General features: G+C 29.4%; 1 protein-coding gene and 1 pseudogene across 4 annotated transcripts; both read right to left on the bottom strand.

Annotated features, from left to right (window-relative positions):
• Positions 1 to 1,266: 1,266 nt before the first annotated feature.
• LOC149876691 (uncharacterized) lies at positions 1,267 to 13,848 on the bottom strand. 4 transcript variants are annotated; one of them, XM_090075074.1, is made up of 5 exons: positions 13,781 to 13,818; positions 12,630 to 12,689; positions 9,291 to 9,343; positions 8,959 to 9,213; positions 1,267 to 4,006 (listed from the first exon to the last, which is right to left on the bottom strand). In XM_090075074.1, exons 2-5 carry the CDS (start codon positions 12,656 to 12,658, stop codon positions 3,828 to 3,830), a joined length of 516 nt encoding a protein of 171 aa, XP_089931200.1. In that variant the 5' UTR covers positions 12,659 to 12,689; positions 13,781 to 13,818; the 3' UTR covers positions 1,267 to 3,827. The 4 variants fall into 4 exon arrangements, with proteins under 4 accessions (XP_089931200.1, XP_089931201.1, XP_089931202.1 ...); XM_090075075.1 differs by lacking the exon at positions 13,781 to 13,818 and having other exon boundaries at positions 1,267 to 3,730; positions 3,825 to 4,006; positions 12,630 to 13,341; XM_090075076.1 differs by lacking the exon at positions 12,630 to 12,689 and having other exon boundaries at positions 3,828 to 4,006; positions 13,781 to 13,848.
• Positions 13,849 to 16,302: 2,454 nt separating this feature from the next.
• LOC149876690 (uncharacterized) lies at positions 16,303 to 17,443 on the bottom strand (annotated as a pseudogene).
• Positions 17,444 to 19,327: the final 1,884 nt, after the last annotated feature.

Genomic DNA, 19,327 nt, shown 5'->3' with positions numbered 1-19,327 from the left:
AATAAAGGCATTCTTTTGCAGATTTGGAAATCTAAAAGAGAAATTAGAATGATTTGTAACATTGACTCAAACAAAACTTTAGAAAGCACATACATTGATTGGAATACAAAACCAAAGATTGTGGAACAAGAGTGTATTATATAGTATAACAAGTATATGAAGGTTGATAGAGGTTGACAAATTTTTGTCTTTTTATTCCATTCTGCGAAAAATTCAAAAGTGGACAAAAAGCCCAGCCCTATATTTACTGAAATGTGCCTCATTTAATGCTAACAGAGTGCATAATATGTACAATAATTCTAAAATATAATATAAAAAAGTTTTTACAGGCAGTAGAAAGGAGTTTGATAGCAAACTAGCTATCAAAGAGTGAGAATTGATACTGATACAGCAACGTACTTTATTTTAAAAGCGTTATGTCTAATGCAGATCCGTAAGGGCGTTTATCAACGGGTTTAAAAAACCATAAAATTATGAAAAAAAAAATTGTACGGAAGAAACTACATACACAAAGACAATTTAGGGTTCCTAGACCATCTTGTTGCAAAAGGGTGAAGCGTAGTGTTAGGGAAATTCTAATTATGAAACTACCTCTGTTACTGCATTGGTGTAAGGTATTTAGCAAAAATACCACACGAATACTCATAGTTACCATAGAAGCATTTGAGGTAAATTCGAGTTCACAGTGTCAAAAAACTCCATCCATTATGAGCGGAAAGTGTGCAGAGAGAAAATCTTGGAACGAATTTATATACCAGAGAAAGAAGCTGATCAGTTTATTGGGGCGGAAAACTTTTTCCCTACCTGCTAAAGACAGAGCAGAGAGAATGAATCGCTGTTTTGATTTCTTATGGTGAAAGTGAACTACTGTTAGGAGTTTCTGTAGCAGAGACAAGTAGTGGTGAAGAACATGCACTAACTGTATATAAGTGTCTCAAGATTGGGGAGTCTTCCAAACTATTAAGCCAATATATGTCAACACCATTGCATTAAACACAGGAAGGCTCAAAGGGGCTTATACAATTTTGGACCACATGTTGGGTAGGGAGCTGCTTACCTAGCTTGCCGCCAGCATATTCTCAAAATTATGTTGACAGGTGTTTTTGAATGTAATTGCGGATTAACAACTGGGCCTCAACTCTAAACTAAACCGTAACCCTAATCCTAATTTGAACTTCTTTTTCTGACTTTTATTGTTTTTAATTATCCGTCCGTTTAAAAGCCATTTTTAAGGACTTTAAAATCTTTCCAACAAATACTGACTGATTTTTAAGCGTCATTTGTATATTTTATCATATATTGGACAAAAAAATTCTGATATAATTGATACTTAAAAAATTATATTGATACAAACACGTAACTATTTAAATAATATTGATCTAAAACAGTGGGCAACATCGATTGCGTTTTATGTTTTTTAAACAGACTGCAATATTGTATTTAGTGCTCAATGTTGACGGATGAAAGATTCCTAAAATATCAATTTGTACCTTTTCAACTTGATTAAAAATTTCTAAAGCTTTTTTATGTTTTCCCAACTTATTCAAACATCGTGCTAAATTATTTTTCGTAAGCAATGTTTGTCGATGGTTGATTCCTAATGTATCAGTTTGTACTTTATCAATTTGATGATAAATTTCTAAAGCTTCGTTATACATTCCCATACTATTCAAACAGAGTGCTATATTATGTTTTGTAGCCAATTCTGATGGATGATTTATTCCTAAAATATTAGTTTGTATTTTATTAACTTGATAATAAATTTGTAAAGCTTCGCAATATTCTCCTATATCAATCAAACAGAGTGCTAGGTCACATTTTGTAACCAATGTTGATAGATGACTGATTCCTAAAATATCGATTTGTATTTTATCAACTTGAAAATAAATTTCTAAAGCTTCATTATACTTTCTCATAGCATACAAACAGAGTGCTATATTATGCTTTGTATTCAATGTTGATGGATGATAGACTCCTAAAGTTGTAGTTTTAATTTTGTTTACTTGATATAAAATTTCTAAAGCTTCATTATATTTTCCCATACCACTCAAACAGATTGCAACGTCATGTTTTGCATCCAATGCTAATTTATGATCAATTCCTAAATTATCAGTTCGTATTTTATCAACTTGATAATAAATTTTTAAAGCGTTATCACATTGTCCCATATCATTCAAACAGTGCGCTAAATCTCGAAATGCATCTATTGTTGATGGATTATTGATTCCTAAAATAGCAGTTTGTATTTTATAAATTTGCAAATAAATTTCTGAAGCTTCATAATAACTTCTCATATTCATCAAACAGAGTGCAATATTACTTTTTGCAGCCAATGTTGATGGATGACTGATTCCTAAAATATAAGTTCGTATTTCATCAACTTGAGAATAAGTTTCTAAAGCTTGGTTAAATTTACTCATTTTTTTCAAACAGTTTGCTATACTATGTTTTGTATCCAAAGTTAATGGATGATAGATTCCTAAAATATCACTTCGTATTTCATCAATTTCACAATAAACTTTTAAAGCTTCATTAAGTTTATTCATTTTTTTAAAACAGTTTGCCATTTCATACTTTGTATCCAATGTTGATGGATGATAAATTCCTAAGGTATTACTACGTATTTTATCAACTTGATAATAAATTTCTAAAGCTTCATTAAATTTTCCCATATTCTTCAAACAGTTTGCTATATTATGTTTTGTATCTATAGTTATCTGATTCTCAGCTCCATAATATGTTGTGTTATAGTTTTTGATGGCATCAAGTATGTTTATTGCTTCTTGAAATAAACTTTCATTTGATAAAAAACTTTGGATACTCCAACTCTGTTGATGGAACATTTCACACATTTTTGATTTGCTAATACGAAACATGTGGATAAAATGGTTAAAGAAATGCTTCCCATAGTCAACGTTTTCTTTTACTTCTTCCAACTGCAATTTTAAAAACTCGACAATGTTTTTGTTACATCTTTCAGTTAGTACATTTTGTTTTTGATAGCATTTACACGCTAACTGTATCATTTCGTGCATCGCAAACTTGTCATTGTCATCGTCGAAACGATTGAGCAATAAATAACTTTCTAATGATCTTATTGCTCGTTTTATCTTAAGCTCTTCATTTATTTTCAAGTGCTTTAAAATTGCGCGAATAAAAGTTTTTGTAATGTGTTGCCCATCGCAATAGGATAAATAGTTTAAAAGTTCTACTGAATTTTCATTCGATCTTTGCATTTGGTTTAACACTAAGTAAATTGATGTTATTGCAGACTTTATTTCCGTTTCTGTGGGGATAATTTCCTCGACCATTTCAATGGGATATGATTGAAAAAGATCTAAATATTTCTGCAAAGAAACGCTGTTATTGTTTATATAGATAATAGCTTGATTAATGGCGAGTGGATGATATCGAAGCTCTTCGGTTATTTGTTTTAGTTTTTGGTCTTCGTTTATTAATATTTGATTTATGTTTGTTTTCGCAAAATTAAACGCATCTTGATGCGAGAAAGAATTAATTTGCACTTGACTGACATTGGCAGACCATGACTTCCGTTGCGATGTCACCAAAGTAAATGCGTTTTTTTTGTTCGGTACGTATTTTTCAAAATTTTTTAAACTCTCATCATCAACGTTGTCGTAAATGTATAACGTTTTTTCCCTTTCAAAATAGTTATGTATTTTTGTAGAAGCTACCTCAATATCGCCTTGAGAATCTTTCACGCTTAGCCCTAGTTGGAGGCAGAGATTAGTCATAGAAACATCTATTTTGTCAAATGCTGCATCCACCCAGATAACTCTTTCAAAATGTTCGCTGTTACTTACTGCTTACTTTCTAGCGAGCTGTGTTTTTCCTACTCCAGAAATTCCAATTAAAACCATGATTGATTTACCCGAACTTTTGGTTTGGCAAACATGTTTTTTAATTTGATTAAGTTCTTCGTCACGTGAAAAGAAGAATTTTGTCGGTTGAAGGACACCGAAAACTGAGTGTCGAGAAAATAATTCTAAAATACAAAGTCATTAAATTATTTATTAAGTGCTCAGCATTAGAACGTTGTCTGTTTTTGTTTTTGATAGGAAAGATATGATTTACAGCCATGATTTAAAAGACAATTACACCGACCAGTTACCTAAAAATAATTCAAACTAACTGCTCAACTTAGTTTTTGATGTGCTTGCTATCATTTTAATTAAAATATTTTGCTTATAACTTAGTTTTATTTCAAATCCGCTGCAGTTATAAAAGCTGTTTTAAAAAATTAAAGTTTTCTATTATAAGAAAACTTATTTCACTGATAAAATACTCCAAATGGATCGTTTTTAAGTTTAGTTTCAGAACAGTGAAAATCATCCTTTCAAATCAGAAATCGACTTTCTAAAAACATATTTTAAAAAATTAGAAAAACTTCATTATTTGAGAAAGTTGTTAGAAAAGTTGGAGCTGGCTTATCCCATTTTTTGACCATACAGCAACTATGGATAACTTACCCCGAGAATTGCTTTTATAAATTACTGAACTTTTGATCATCATTATTTTTGCACATGTGGTTAAATTATTGGTTAAAAATAAAAGTATGTGTTAACCAATTTTAATCATAGAAGCAACCATAAACAAATGAATACAATTTAACTACTTATTATAGCTGCAACGAAACATTCAAACTTCTCTATTGTTACCATTAAGCAACAATCAACAAGTGGCAAACTCTTTGGGTTCCTGTTTATAATTTTATTACAGAATTTATTAGTAATTCTTGTGGAATATCAAAAAAATTCTTATTATTTATCCATGAGTTAAAAAAGTCTGGATAGCCAACCAACTTTACTAAAGAATTTATTTTGGTTTTACTTCATAACTTTTCTACCATAATTACATCCTTTTTGTCGTTTCATCTTCATGAAATGCTCCAGCATTATCTTTGTCATTATAATTTTTATTCTTACATGCGACTGGAGTAGTATTTTGTACTACAGATACCGTTAAAGGCTTCTTAAGTCTATCTAGTTGTACTAGATAGACTTAAGAAGCTACAAACCATTTTCAGCACTTTAAGCACATCTACCTTTTTTAAGAAGGAATTCTTTTCTAAGTTCCTCCTTATTCTTTCAAATCAGTCCACTTCCAATAAGCATTTGAGTAACATCACTAGAAAAACCAGATAAAGCACCAACTTCAACTGCTGGTAATACAGTTCTTATAAATGTTGATTAAAGATGCAAACTACTTGGATTTGGTCATTTTAATAGTCAGTCCTTAAGCATTCTCAAATGCTTTTGCAACCTGATTTTGCATTCTGCGCCGTGGCTTCTTTGGAGCTTTTCTAACATTTACATTTGTATCCCGCATTTTACTATAATTTATTTCGTCATTTAAATATGTTAGATCCTCATTTTGATTAAACAATCGAGACTTTTTCATAACTTCCATACACCATTGTAAACTTTTTTTTTTTAAATTTATATAATGTAAAGATTAAATACAAAATTGGACGAAAATTTTCATCATATGGGTTTATAACTATATTATCAGTAAATATCAGAGCCTCATCATCTCCAAGTATAGGAGTAATTTTGGAAGATGACTTCTATTACTGATTATCTAATCTCCAAGACAACACGCAATACTAATAATGTCTTCTGTGTCATTCTCTTACAAAGTTTCTAGGTTTTCTTAACTGTTAAAATATTAATTTAAATAAACATAAGAAAGCTCCTAATTTTCTCTAAGATGTTAAACATTTTCCATCATTTTTTCAATACACATATAATCATTTAAATAGTAATCGTTTAAACTCCTCAATTATTTGTTAAACTTATCTGAAGATTCTAAAATATATTTTGTATGAGTCTTTAGAGATTTAACAATTGTATTGATGTACGGCTTTTTAATAGATGTAAAAGAGTTAACGAGGTTTGTAAATCAAACTCATCTGTAGAACTTTTAAAATACTTTATTAGGTTTATCTTTTTTTTTTTTAGTTCCAAATTGGAGCTAGAGCTCAGCTCCATGGACCCTTTAAATGTAGATTCTAGCTTTACAACATAATTTTCATAACCATTAAATTATTAGGTCGGGTTAAAAGGAGAATTATAATCTGAATCATTATCTGCATTATTATCTAAATCATTATTTAAATCATTATCGAAATCATTATGATAATAATTAGAACTTTTATTTCTTTTGGTTTTCTCAAAAACTATGCAAATATATATATATATATATATATATATATATATATATATATATATATATATATATATATATATATATATCTATTATTTATAACTTAAAGATGTATTTTTCTGATAGTTATGCAACAGATTCAATTTCTAACTTTTTTCTATAGAAATCTCATTCTTTAAATCGAAGTTTGTTGCTTACATATTTTATATATATTATTTTTAGTGTGTTTCAATAATTTCGATGTTGTATATCACAAAGCATATACCTGAAATAATAAATACAAAGTGCAACTGTTTTATTAACATTGCTTAGATATTCAATAATATATAGAAAATCTTCCAAATAAAACGTGTGTCATACATCATTTATAACTTTTGTTATAGACTCATTCAAACCATCTTTAGACTCTTTAAAAATATTAATATAGTTTTTTAAACATGCAATTTTATCTTTTCTTAATCTCTTTGAAAATCTTCTTCCTTCTTTTTAAACTCTCATATAAACAGAGCTAAAGCTCTTTTCTTATAAGTTTTTTTTTATTGTCAGATATTCTCACCTTTTTCTAATGCAAACCTATTTTATATATAAATATATAAAATATTTTACTGGTTGTGCAAAGCTATAAGATCTTCAACATTTTTTGTTATTCGTTGACAACGTAAATCACACCTTCAAAAGAATTAATATAATTTTCAACACTTTTATCAATACCATCAAGTAAAATATCTATAAATGATCCGTCAGTTTCATCTTTTCCAAAACCAATACCATTAGTTCTGAAAAACCTTCTCATAGTACTTACATTGTTATCATAAGAATTCTTACTTGACTTTCAACATTTTTTTGATAAAGATCTTTTACCCTACTTTTCATAAAGATCTAAATGATTATAATTACCTAGTTGCTATTAACCAAATTTAACAGTTAAGGGAGGTTTACTACTACGTTAGAGATTTCTTATTTTTTTCTGTACGAACTTCATTCTAAAAATCAAACTTTTGTTGCTCAAATCCTTCTTCCAATGATATCTAATGTATCCATTCCTTATCTCATCTCTTAAAAAATGTGTAAACACAAATGTCCACAAAATATTTGATCATCACTTTGTATTTGATCTGTGTTGTATTATGTAGGATAGCTATTTAGCTGCTTTTACAAGATCAATGTTAGAAAATTGTTTTTCATTCAACGCAATTTCCCCAACTTTCGTTCTCATTTTATGTAAACGCTATAAGTTATTCCATCTACATAAAAATGAAAATTAAACAATATTCATGAAATGACTCTCTAAGTAAACGTCAAATAAATCCATAATTACCTACAAGTACTAGAGGTTTTATTGTTGGTGCATCTAAATGTGGTAAAACAACGCTATCACTTAATCGCATGTTCCCGGTTGAACTTTGGCTAGCTCGGTAAGGTGTAATGGAAAACAGTTATATTATTTACGGCACGATCACCAATTGGTAGTACTCTATTAACATTTGATGACTTAAATTGAACGGGTATCGCAACTTTAGACGGAGAAGTTTAACTCTCAGACACTGTAAAAGCAGATCATTAAGCATATTGTGCTAGATATTTGGTTGATCGTGATGGTTGGGGTTAGATTGTGGCTGTAACGTTCTTCTATAATTATGATTCTCTTATAGATCTATCCATTGGATTTTCAGAATATATAAAGACATTATTTAAACTCTAATGTCTGAAAAAGACATGATAGATATTTTCAATAGAAATAATATATCATAAGTACACTTTGTAACTAGCACTTTTAGTGCCATAGTTCTTAACGACAACAAACCCATTTTACCATGTTTACAAATACTAGTTCCAACACATGTCACACATACTTATGTTAACTTTTTATGCTCTTACACACCTGTCCTCATTTCCTTCTCATCTAACATGAATTGATCAACATGCTCATTCTTCCTATATCTTGAACATTTTTTTTTTCAATTTTTCTATTACAACATAAATTATTTAAATGACTAATTTTCAAACTTCTCTTTTATATTTAGGATTCTTAAAAGTTAGTCACTTGCTGATGGTTGCTTAATGATTAAGAAACTTGAATGTTCTGCTATAATTACAATAAATTAAGATGTTTAATAAGTTTTATTAAAGTGTTGATGGTTGCTTCTATGGTTAAAACTGGCTAACGCATATTTTTATTTTTAACCACAAATTTAACAATGTGGTTTTGTTTGATTTCTTGTATGGTCGATTATTACATCATTTTTCTATCTAATTGCAAAAATGATGAAGGCCAATAAAATCAACCATTGATAGAAGTAATTCTGGGGATATGTTTTTTATGATTGTTATATGGTCAAAAAATGTAGTAGCAGCCTTTGGAGGAGAGGGGTGCAGTAGTGCACCGTAAGAGGGCGGAAGAGCCCTGGCGTTTATTTAGTTTTGATTTTATATTTCTAAATGATTAGGATTGTAAAATAAATAATCAAATGTAGTTGTTAATTTAGACACGAAACATTGCTGAGCGTTTTTAATGATCCAACGGCCTTAAAGATTTGCGACAAATTAATTATTGGAAAAATTATAACTTTTCTATTTCCAAATTATAAGTTTATGGCAGATTAAACATTTTTATGCACCGTAGTGTTTTTGGAAACTAGATGGTAGTTTTTGCATACTTTGAAAGTTTTTTTTTTTTTTTTATATACATTCAAGCAATATCCAGCGTCTTTAAATTAGCCAGAGAACTCCGCCCGAGGGCGGCATGAAAGCTATTAATATCAAAATACCTACTTTGTTCGCACTTAATGATCAAATCTCTGCGGTTGCAAAACAGTAATCCCGCTTTCATATCTCGCCATTTTTTTGATGGGTTGTTCTTACGCCATTGTTTGAGTATTTGTGCAGTTTTTTCTCGCGTAGGTTCTAACTCTTCTTTTGCATTTTCAATTGCTGAGTCATCAACCAAAAGAAATTGAGCATATTTTTCCCAATCATAAGTCAGCAAATCAGCAAGCGTCGTGAATACACCTTGTGGAACTTTTTCAACTAAAAAGAAAGTTTTTTTTTTGTGAAAATCGAAAATGCGTTTCAATTGGGAATTTTAAAGAATATAGTAAAATTACCCTTAATATCATCGAATTCGTTTTCCATTCCAACGTCGCCTTTTAAAGTCGTCCTATGAAAAACAAGTCTGATGTTGGTAATAATTATTAAATTGTTAAATAATGTATTAAAAAATTGCAAGTTAGAAGTTTTATATATAAAAAACTAAAATAAACAAATTTTGAAATAATATGTAACAAAAAATTATTTTTTTTTGCCTCGCTTACCCATATCTAAAAACACATAAAAAGAAAAATACGCAGAATGCAATATCTCAAGAAAGGGCCAATTATTTGCTCCGAAACTTTACAATAACATAAGTCCCATATTAATATAAGAGTTGTACTAGAATTAGGTTCTAATACAAAATAGTTCATGAAATAATTCTTAATATATCCCCCACCTGGCACCCGCAGCTGGTTTATTATGGTAAATATGCCTTTACTCCTAAACTATATGCATACATCATATGATTCTAGTACAACTCCTATATAAATGTGGGACCTATGTTATTGTAAATGTTATTACCACTGTATAAAAAGAGAAAAAATGGCGTTAGGTATTCAGAAAATTGTAGTAAAAAATCAATTAAAAAAGCTCACGTTAATGAAACGGAACACATAAATTCGAAGAACAACGTTGTGCCATGAAACTCGTTTGGTTTGAATAAAGATTTCAAATTAGTAGTACTATTGTTTATGGTCATGTGTAAATAAAACTTACTTTATCAGCGTTTCATTAGTTATAGAAACTCTAGTAAATTAAGATTTCCGGGGAAAATCCCCACTTATTCACACTTTCTACTTTTGAGAAAATAGGAAATTTATATTAGATATTACATAAATAACTAATTAAGCCATCATTAAAAAATAGAATAGTAACAGTACACAATGAAAATAAAGCGAACTTGAATGTTATGCAGTTTATGAGTCATTTGAAGCAATTAACTTTTATACTGATATAGCAATTAAGTTTTACAGTGATGATTTTCAAAGATTTATAAAAGACAACAAGAAGTACAATTTTCAAAGTACAAAAGTGATATCAAAACTAAGCATAATATGCGTAAGTCTAAGTATTCAAAAGTGATTGTTTCATATAGTTATTGCATAACTGTTTTAAAAAAAGATTTTACTCTTTCTTATGGACCTCAGGTTGATGAGCAAGACGTTGAACAATTTTGTCGGGTTTTCAACTTAAATGGGCAACGCTTTTGTTACTAGACTTTGAAGCAAGAAAAATATGTTTTTTCCAAATAATGTTTGGCAAAAAAAAAAAAAATTATTTAGTCTAACCGATATCAGCCTTAGAACTGACAAAACAAATTTTTAAATACACCTGCACTCCATTTAGGTTTGCTCATTCATGCCTTGCAAGAGGGATTCTGCTGTTTTTAAATGGAAGTATTAAAAAAAAAGTTCGAATATACACAAATTGTTTACAAAACGTTCTTTAAAAGGTCAAAGACTTCAAGTAATAATAATTGAAATTAAAGACATGAAGGAGTATAAGAACTATTGGCCACAACGTCACATTAAAAATTCACCCAATATTGAGCCCAAGATTGCTGACGACTTATCACTTTGTTGATGGTCTTTCACAAGTACATTTCGACTCAAAACTAGCTAAGGAAACTGATTGAGTTTTCAATTGCATGTTAGACATGAAACTGTTGTTTAGCATATTGCTTTATTAATCATTATTTCAAAATAGTAATCTCAGTCACGCAGGCATTGCTGAATTAAAAAGTCGGTAAGTTTTCTTTCAAAGTTGTTATTTAGGGAATTACTGGCATCTATTTATTGTTCTTCAGAAGCAGAGGCTCTATAAGCCTAACCACATTTATAGAAATAAAAAAGAAATTGATGGATATGGAATGCCAACTGGAATACAAATGTATTTTTTATCAAAAGGAGGTTTAATGGAAGCAGAATTATTTCCTTTCCCAACATTTTGAGTTTAGTTACTAATGGGATCTAAGAAATATATGATCAAAATAAATCAAACGGAATATTTGACATTTAAAACTCCGCTATTTTATTTTGACGCAGCAATACTAAAGCTGTTATTAAAATGTTAAATAATGTTTTTTGATTATTAAAATGTTAAATAAAGTTTTTTAAATAATGTTTTTGATGATAACATCACTGATGTTAACATCTCTGATGTTAACATCACTGATGTTAACATCTCTGATGTTAACATCACTGATGTTAACATCTCTGATGTTAACATCACTGATGTTAACATCTCTGATGTTAACATCACTGATGTTAACATCTCTGATGTTAACATCACTGATGTTAACATCTCTGATGTTAACATCACTGATGTTAACATCAGTTCATCATTTGACTTTGTCCAAACTCATTTTCTTTTTTAACTTTTGTTTAAAGTAGCGAAAACGTACTCGAGCGTTGACAGAACACTTTGTTAAAAAGTTCATGAAACAAATCATCATGCCTCAGCGAACAAGTAGATTTACTAGAACAAAATCCATGAGGTAAGGAAGAGATTTTCTATATGTCTCAAGAGAAGTTGCTCTTTGTATACAGTCTAAATAGGCCTCCTAACTTAACGGAAAAAGAAATAGGTAATAAAAATGAGAGGGAGCAAAACCTAATGGAAGCTATTTTAAAAATAAGAAAACAAAATATATAATGTGCTGTTTCCTTAACTTCATTCCTGAGTTGAATTCAAACGTAACCATAATTGTTCAAGGATTGGTAAAATATCAAATAAAAACAAATTCGTAATCTAATACCAAGTTTCGAAAATTTTCAGAATTTTATTTCCCAGTGCCCAGTGGTTATTCATAAAACTTAGTAGAACTATCAAAGGTTTACTTAAAATCTCAAACTAAATATCATGAATATGTAACTAGTGATAAGTCATACTGGTTTTAAACTCTTTGCAGATATCTTTTACTTTTTACAGAAGATAGAGAACTTGGGAGGAGAATGAGCACTAATCAATGTTCCGAAACTGTTGTCGGAAAGGAATTGAAGTATTTTTTTTTTGAGAATGTTATCACCGAATAAGACGAGCAGAGTAAAGAAATATAATCTTTTATTGTTGAACAAATTTTGTAGCCTATTTCATACAGTTAAAGAAGCTTTCTCTGAAACTGTTTTCTGATATTCAGTTTCAAGTATTGACATTCTCATATTTAAGTTCTGGCATTCAGTTTAAAAATGTGTTATTATTAATTAACTCTCTCTTTATTATGTTTTACTAATTCACTTCTGCAAAATCATTTTTTCCCCTCCTGTTTCCGGTTATTCGAACAATCAAACAAAAACTGTTAAAGAATATCAATAAAACAAATAACTCAAGTCCAACAAAAATATATAACGTACCGGTTCATTTCGTGCTCTAGTACCTCCATTCTTCTTTCAGCTAATATTCTGTTTTGCGATCTTTAAAAAAACAACTGGGTGATCGACAAAACAAATGTTTGTTTTAACACTTTTTTAAATTTGTATTAGCAAGCACCTTAAAGAATTTAAAATTATAGACTTAGCCTCAACACTAAGTAGAAAAACTGAATCAAACAATCGCCAACCAAATAAATCAAGAAATAAGACAAAAACGTAAGCCAAATCAATAGAAAGTTTGAAATAGCATTGCAGAATGAAAAACTGCCGAAAGAAATCTGAGGTAAACCATATTGAGATCGGTTTGATTTTTGTTTTAGTTGTTGAACTTTCACTTTTAATAGTTTCAAGTAAATAAACTTTCTTGCATTGAGATTAAACTCAGTTACTATTTGTGTTTAAATTGCAGTCAGATTTTTTTATTTTAGACAACAATGGCCGTCGATGAATAAGTTTTAATCAAATAATAAGGGTTAGTAAAATAGTGGAATGGAATTATATTATAAAATTAAAAAACGTGCAAAATGAGTTATCCTGAAAGAAACAGGCTATTAGCCACTACGGAGTATTGCCAAGATATTGCTTTGTAAACTTCGTATTAAAATGTTTTAGGAAATTAAGTTCGTAACTAAACTATTGAATAACATCGCCATTTGCTTTTTTCTATTAATAACATGACAAAAAAAACTCATTTTTATATTATTACTTTCCGACCTTTCTCACCAAAATCATTGGTGCTTCTCATATTACCTATCATACTTGTTTATAGTCCACTGAAATAGACATTAAAGTAATTGGCATAAAGAAGTAGTAGAAAAGTAACGTAAAACAAAGATGTTTCAAACAAATGAAAAAAGCTACCTAAAATCGTTTTGGTTTTTCAATGACGTCGTACTATATTAGGTGTATAAAGTATGGCGGCATGATAATCGATTGATAACTAACTATATGTTGAAATTTAGTCTAAGTGATGGTGGTAAAAAAAATGCAAAATGAAATAAGGGTAAATTTTGAGATAAACATGGAAAAAAACTATGCAAATATTTTTGACAATTCAACTTTTGGTAAAAAAAAAAGAAAACTTTTTTAAATAAAAGAAGATCAAAAGGAACATTTACTAAAATATCACGTACCTACCCTTTCTTTTGCTATTTTTCCCAAACAGAGTGTATTACCGATAAAAAGGCGAGCTTAAAACAAATAAAGCTTTGATAGAAGATCAAAGCACCAATGTTTTTCTTTCTCCTAGTTTTGTCCCCAATTAGTTAATATTAGCATAGAGACTTTGTCTGCATGGTTTTCTAAGTGCAATCCAGTTGAGTTAAGTCAAGTCCATTAACAGTATCATTACAAAAGATTCTTTTGCTAGCAAGTTTTGTATATATATATATATATATATATATATATATATATATATATATATATATATATATATATATATATATATATATATATATATATATATATATATATATATATATATATATATCATCTTACTTTATGTCTAAAAATTAAAATAATGACCTCTTTTTTTACGGGTGATGCGGAAGTTATCGGACAAAATAAAAACATCAATAACTTATTTATAAATAAAAAAACAAAGTACTATTATATTTTTTTAAAATAAAGCATTTATCTTTTAATAAAAATATACTATTTTTTGTATGAAAAAACACCACCATCTGCAAATGATCTCAATTTTGCTCTGACGCCTTTCATATGCGACTGTAAAAAGTTTAAATCAATTTCTTGTAGTTTTAGTTTAATGCGATCAATCAAAACTTGCTCTGTTGAAGCTTGCCAATCTCCCTCGTAAACCTTCTGTGCCAAATGTCCCCAAAAATTTTCAATTGGTCGTGCTGGAGGCATATTTGGGGGGATTGGATTCTTTATCAACGTAATAGACATATTGGTCCATCCAATTTAGAGAATCTTTAGAATAATGAGAACTTGCTAAATCTGGCCAAAATAAATAGTTAAAGTCTCCATGATACTTGTGAATAAATGGAAGAAGTCGTTTTTCTAAACATTCATTAATATAGATTGAAGATCGCTACAGCCTTGGAAGTACGAAACAATGGCTCGGACATACCACGGTAGGATATGGCTATCCACATTAATAATTTTTTTGGAAATTTCTCTTTTCCTATAAAACGAACACTTTCTGGGCATGTCTTTTTGTTGTTTGTGTAGTATCCAGAATTTCCAGGCATGTTGTCCCTTGCAAAACAAAAGTATTTTTCGTCATCGATGACTAGAAGCGATTTTGTGTTATAGAGTTGGTTAACTAGTTTCCTGCTTCTTTTCTTTGCCTTTATTTGTTGTTCTATAGTGTATTTTGGAGTCTTTTCACGTTTTCAATATTTAATATTCATTTTTTTTAACTGACGACCAATTGTCGATTAATTTACACCGAATTTAATACCTATTTTTCTCTGACTGACCCCTTTTGGATTGTTGACAAGTCTCGTTAATTCGGCTTTCTTTTCTCTAGTCCAGGATGTCGGACGACCAGGGTGCTTTCTATCAGAAAACGATTGAACAGTTTGAAGTCTTTTTAGGTTATCATATATTGTACTTCGAGCAAATCCTTCCTTTTCAAAATGATTTACGATTTTTTTTTTTTATATTAGGTTTATTTACAAAAAACATTTTTAGTCGCTTTCGAAAAGATTCTCGTTCAGCTGCATTTAACCTCATTTTAAATAATTGTGTTTCAAATAATAAAGTTTATATTTTATAGAACGTTTATGCCTACGCATAAAACCACAAAAATTAATTATTATGCTCAAATAATGAAATTAGGATTTGTCCGATAACTTCCGCATCACCCGTTATTTAAGATAACACACGAGAAAGATTGATAAAAAAAAAAAAAAAAAAACCTTGAGTACATTCTAATAAATATTACTTTAGCCAAAAAGTATCCCACTTTTTGTAAACAATCGAGCAGATATTTGCCCAGGAAAGTTATTTAAAAACTAAGGTAGAATTGAATTAATCATTCAACATAAAGACGCAACTCACATAGAAATTTCAATTCTAAAACGAATATTCACACAGGCTAAAAGAAATACCGGAAACAACTTAATTCTAATATTTCTACCCTGTTTAAACATTCTGTTCTAATGTCACCGAAGATAAATAAAGTTCAAAAAACCTATACTGTCAGAGTCTAATGAACCTATCAAAAAACCTCGAAGATCTTCATGATCAGGATTAAATGGAACAACTAATAATATAAGTTTATAACATACTTCGTCCAACCTCTGATCTTCCGCAGGTTTTGGTAATGACGTCATCAAGGCCTTTAGGAAGCGATTAGCAGGTGAATTTGTAATAATGGCTTTATTTGAGTCCCAATAGATACATACATTAGGGTGTGTCGATTTTTTTTTTCAAATACTAAAAAAGAGTAGTGAAAAAATTTAAGTTTACGATTAGTTAGCTGTAGGGAAACTTTAAAAACTAAATTCCATTAAGTGCTAGCTCGGTAAATTTTGATTTCAATATTTCACATTTTTGGTCCTTTTAGACATTAGTCATTATATTTAAATTTGTTAATGGAATAGCACTGATAATTTTTTGTACCAATTCGCATGGTGTACGACGTACACCATGCGAATTCTCTAGATTTGTACCAGTAAGGTTATGATTAGACACCCAAAGACACCTGATTGTATAATTCTTTTGCCAATTCTGTCTGAGCCCTTTTTACCTTGTTATGCTCTATAATAAGATGGCAATCACTCTTGCTTATAATCTTTGCATCTATCAAAGCTGCTGTAGCTATTTCAGCAGTTTCTCTAAAACTTGTTTGGTGTCTCATACTAGCCAGAGCAATATTTTAAATACTCATAGTATTATAAATTGAACAGGTTTGATTGTTTTCTGACCACTGCCATCTTTAAATGATGAAGAGGAACTGTTTATATAAATTGTTTGAACATTTTCACTATACTCATAATCGTGAAAAATAAAATAAATTGTTTATATATTTAATCTGTACTTAAACTAAAGTGTATACAACTAAGAGTTTAAAACTTACTTGCTCAGTATGTGGCAATAAAAGAGATAAGGATTCATTCTTCTACATGCAATTGATTTGTTCTATTTGATTTAACGTTTCATCTGTCTTTAAAATAAGTAATATATATACATATATATACATACATATATACATATATACATATATACACATATATACATAAATATATGTTTGAGTATGTGATGTAGTTGTTCAAGCTTTCTACTTAAATAGTTACCTTTTCTTCTTTATTTTCTTTCATTGTTCTTTGTTTTTGCTGTTTTATTTTATTTTTTTTGGATTCTTTCCTATCTGCACCACCAATATGGAAAGTTCCAAAACTGCCAGTTTTAGTCCTCTGAGAGTGGATGAACTGAAGCTCTAAAATCGGTATTTTTTCATCTCTCTTACATTGACACTTTACATGAATTTTTTCCATACATTCTGAATCACATTTGTACTCTGAGCAAAGGATTAGTTTACATTTGCAAAATAAGATGTCCACAAGATTATCTAACTTTAAATTAAATCTTTCTTTTTCAGCTCTTTTACCACGTCCAGTACTAAAAGCAACAACTGATTTCCTTAAACACTCAAGTTTTTTGAAAATTCTTTTTTCATGAATGACAACAGGATATGTAAAAAGTGCATTTGCTTTCAACAATTGGCTAAGTAAAGCGGGTAACATATCGGTAACTAGATGATCTACAGTATAGTTCTTAACATTTTTATTATTAATTTCTCTTAAAAATATACCATATCTTAGCATATCTCTAGCTGTTGGAAGCTCAGATGTATAAAGTTCTTTTCCACTTCCAACAAGATTGCTCATTTTAACGGATAATGCACTCCTTGTTCTTTTTGACATTTTTATGTCAAATTGTTTCCAGAGCTCTCCTTTTGGTCCGATTATGACTTTTTTTTTTTTTTAAAGAAAAAAATGAGAATTTGCGAATTATTGGTAATAACCAAAATAAGTGAATTAAGAATCAAAATTCACCAAGCTAGCACTAAAATGCTTTCATTTTTGAAAATATCACTTTTCTTATAAAATGGAGAGGTTATATTTTTTCACTACTCTTTTTTCGAAATTTGAAAAAGTTCATTTAACCTTAAAAATCGACACACCCTAACATACATACTTACATATATACATACATACATACATACATACATACATACATACATACATACATACATACATACATACATACATACATACATACATACATACATACATACATACATACATACATACATACATACATACATACATACATACATACATACATACATACATACATACATACATACATACATACATACATACATACATACATACATACATACATACATACATACATACATACATACAATCAAAAGGTATACTATCTCAAAGTGTAAGGATTTAGTATTATTACATTAACAAAAATATAGTTAGTAAATGGTAGCATTGTAAACAATAAAAAGGAATTAAGTATCATCAATAAAAACAAATAGTATTTATATAAAACAATCAAATATAATACCGTCTTTGAATTTTATCAAGTTTTGTTTTTATAATTGTTTTAAGAATTTTTTTAGCCTCTTCAAGCGAGAGCGTTATTAGCAAAAGTATTAAGCTAATTGACGTCTTTCCACTGCAGTAATTTTCTGTAAAGAATAACATTTCTGAAAGCTTGATGCCTACCTATTCGGCTGCTTAGTTTTCTCAAAGAAAGTATTCATATAGCCTGAAGAAGATATGATTTAAAAGATAATGAGATACTAAAGTTTTACTTAAATTAGACGATTCCCGGACTGTGATCACTCCAAAATATTAGAATTTGTTTTTTAGGAAGTTAAATGATTAATAGATTGCATTATCAAGTTTTCGATGGTGTGATTCAAGTTCTATTTTACCTGATGAGGCTACTTGTAAGTTACTATTCCTTCTTTTAAAAACAAGAGTATCACACATTTAACACTTGTCAACACTTCACCTTTTGAATATAAGCTTAAGATAGAATACAAAAAAAAAACAGAGCAGTAAAATTTGTTTCAGATTTTTATGTCAGGATTTTTAATTTTGTAAGCCAAGTATACACTACTGATACTTAGGTCCGGACTCAAACACTCTTCCTCAGATTCAACACGACTCTTTTGGCTTACCTCCCTAAAAGCAATTATTGTCGTTTAAAATCATATGCTTGTCGTGAAAAGTATACTTGATTTTTTATACCCCTCCACGTTTGTCTTTAAAATTGCTTAAACCAGCTTCTTTTCTATGAACAAGAGTGGTCGACTTTTGGGGTTTAATAGCAAAAGTTTCTAGAAGTCTCTTCATACCCTTTTGTGGTCTCCATTACCGATCAGGAATTGTGAAACTGATGGTTGATTGCCTTCTGCTGTCGTCTCGATCATCATATTCCCATAGCAACGTCGTCGGACGGGTAGGGTTTGCATGAGTCCCATTAAAAAGCTTCCTTGTTCATTGATTCCCAATTACTAAAAGTCATCCTAGAGCATTTTTTTCATGTGCAAAGCATCAGGGCAACTAAACTTACACTTACAAATGACCTAACTCTAAAAAAAATATAAATACTTTAAAATTAGTCAAGAACTCCAAATAAGTATATAAAAAATACTAATTACTAATTTACGAAAAGTATTG

This window comes from Hydra viridissima, unplaced genomic scaffold (genome assembly GCF_058129835.1).
Source record: "Hydra viridissima isolate aposymbiotic clone 2 unplaced genomic scaffold, HvirCarnegie_v1 scaffold_18, whole genome shotgun sequence".
NCBI classification, from domain to species: Eukaryota; Metazoa; Cnidaria; class Hydrozoa; order Anthoathecata; family Hydridae; genus Hydra; species Hydra viridissima.
Note: the sequence above shows the minus strand (reverse complement) of the source record. Positions and strands in the feature narration are given on the sequence as shown.

Bases quoted from the DNA above. Each gene is read 5' to 3' on its own strand.
- LOC149876691 (XM_090075074.1), bottom strand. From the start codon at position 12,658: ATGGAGGTACTAGAGCACGAAATGAACCG. The intron at 9,344-12,629 runs GTACGTTATATA...TGTTTTTCATAG, and splicing joins CTAGAGCACGAAATGAACCG to GACGACTTTAAAAGGCGACG. The intron at 4,007-8,958 runs GTAGGTATTTTG...TTTGTATTTTAG, and splicing joins GATCATTAAGTGCGAACAAA to AATTATTTTCTCGACACTCA.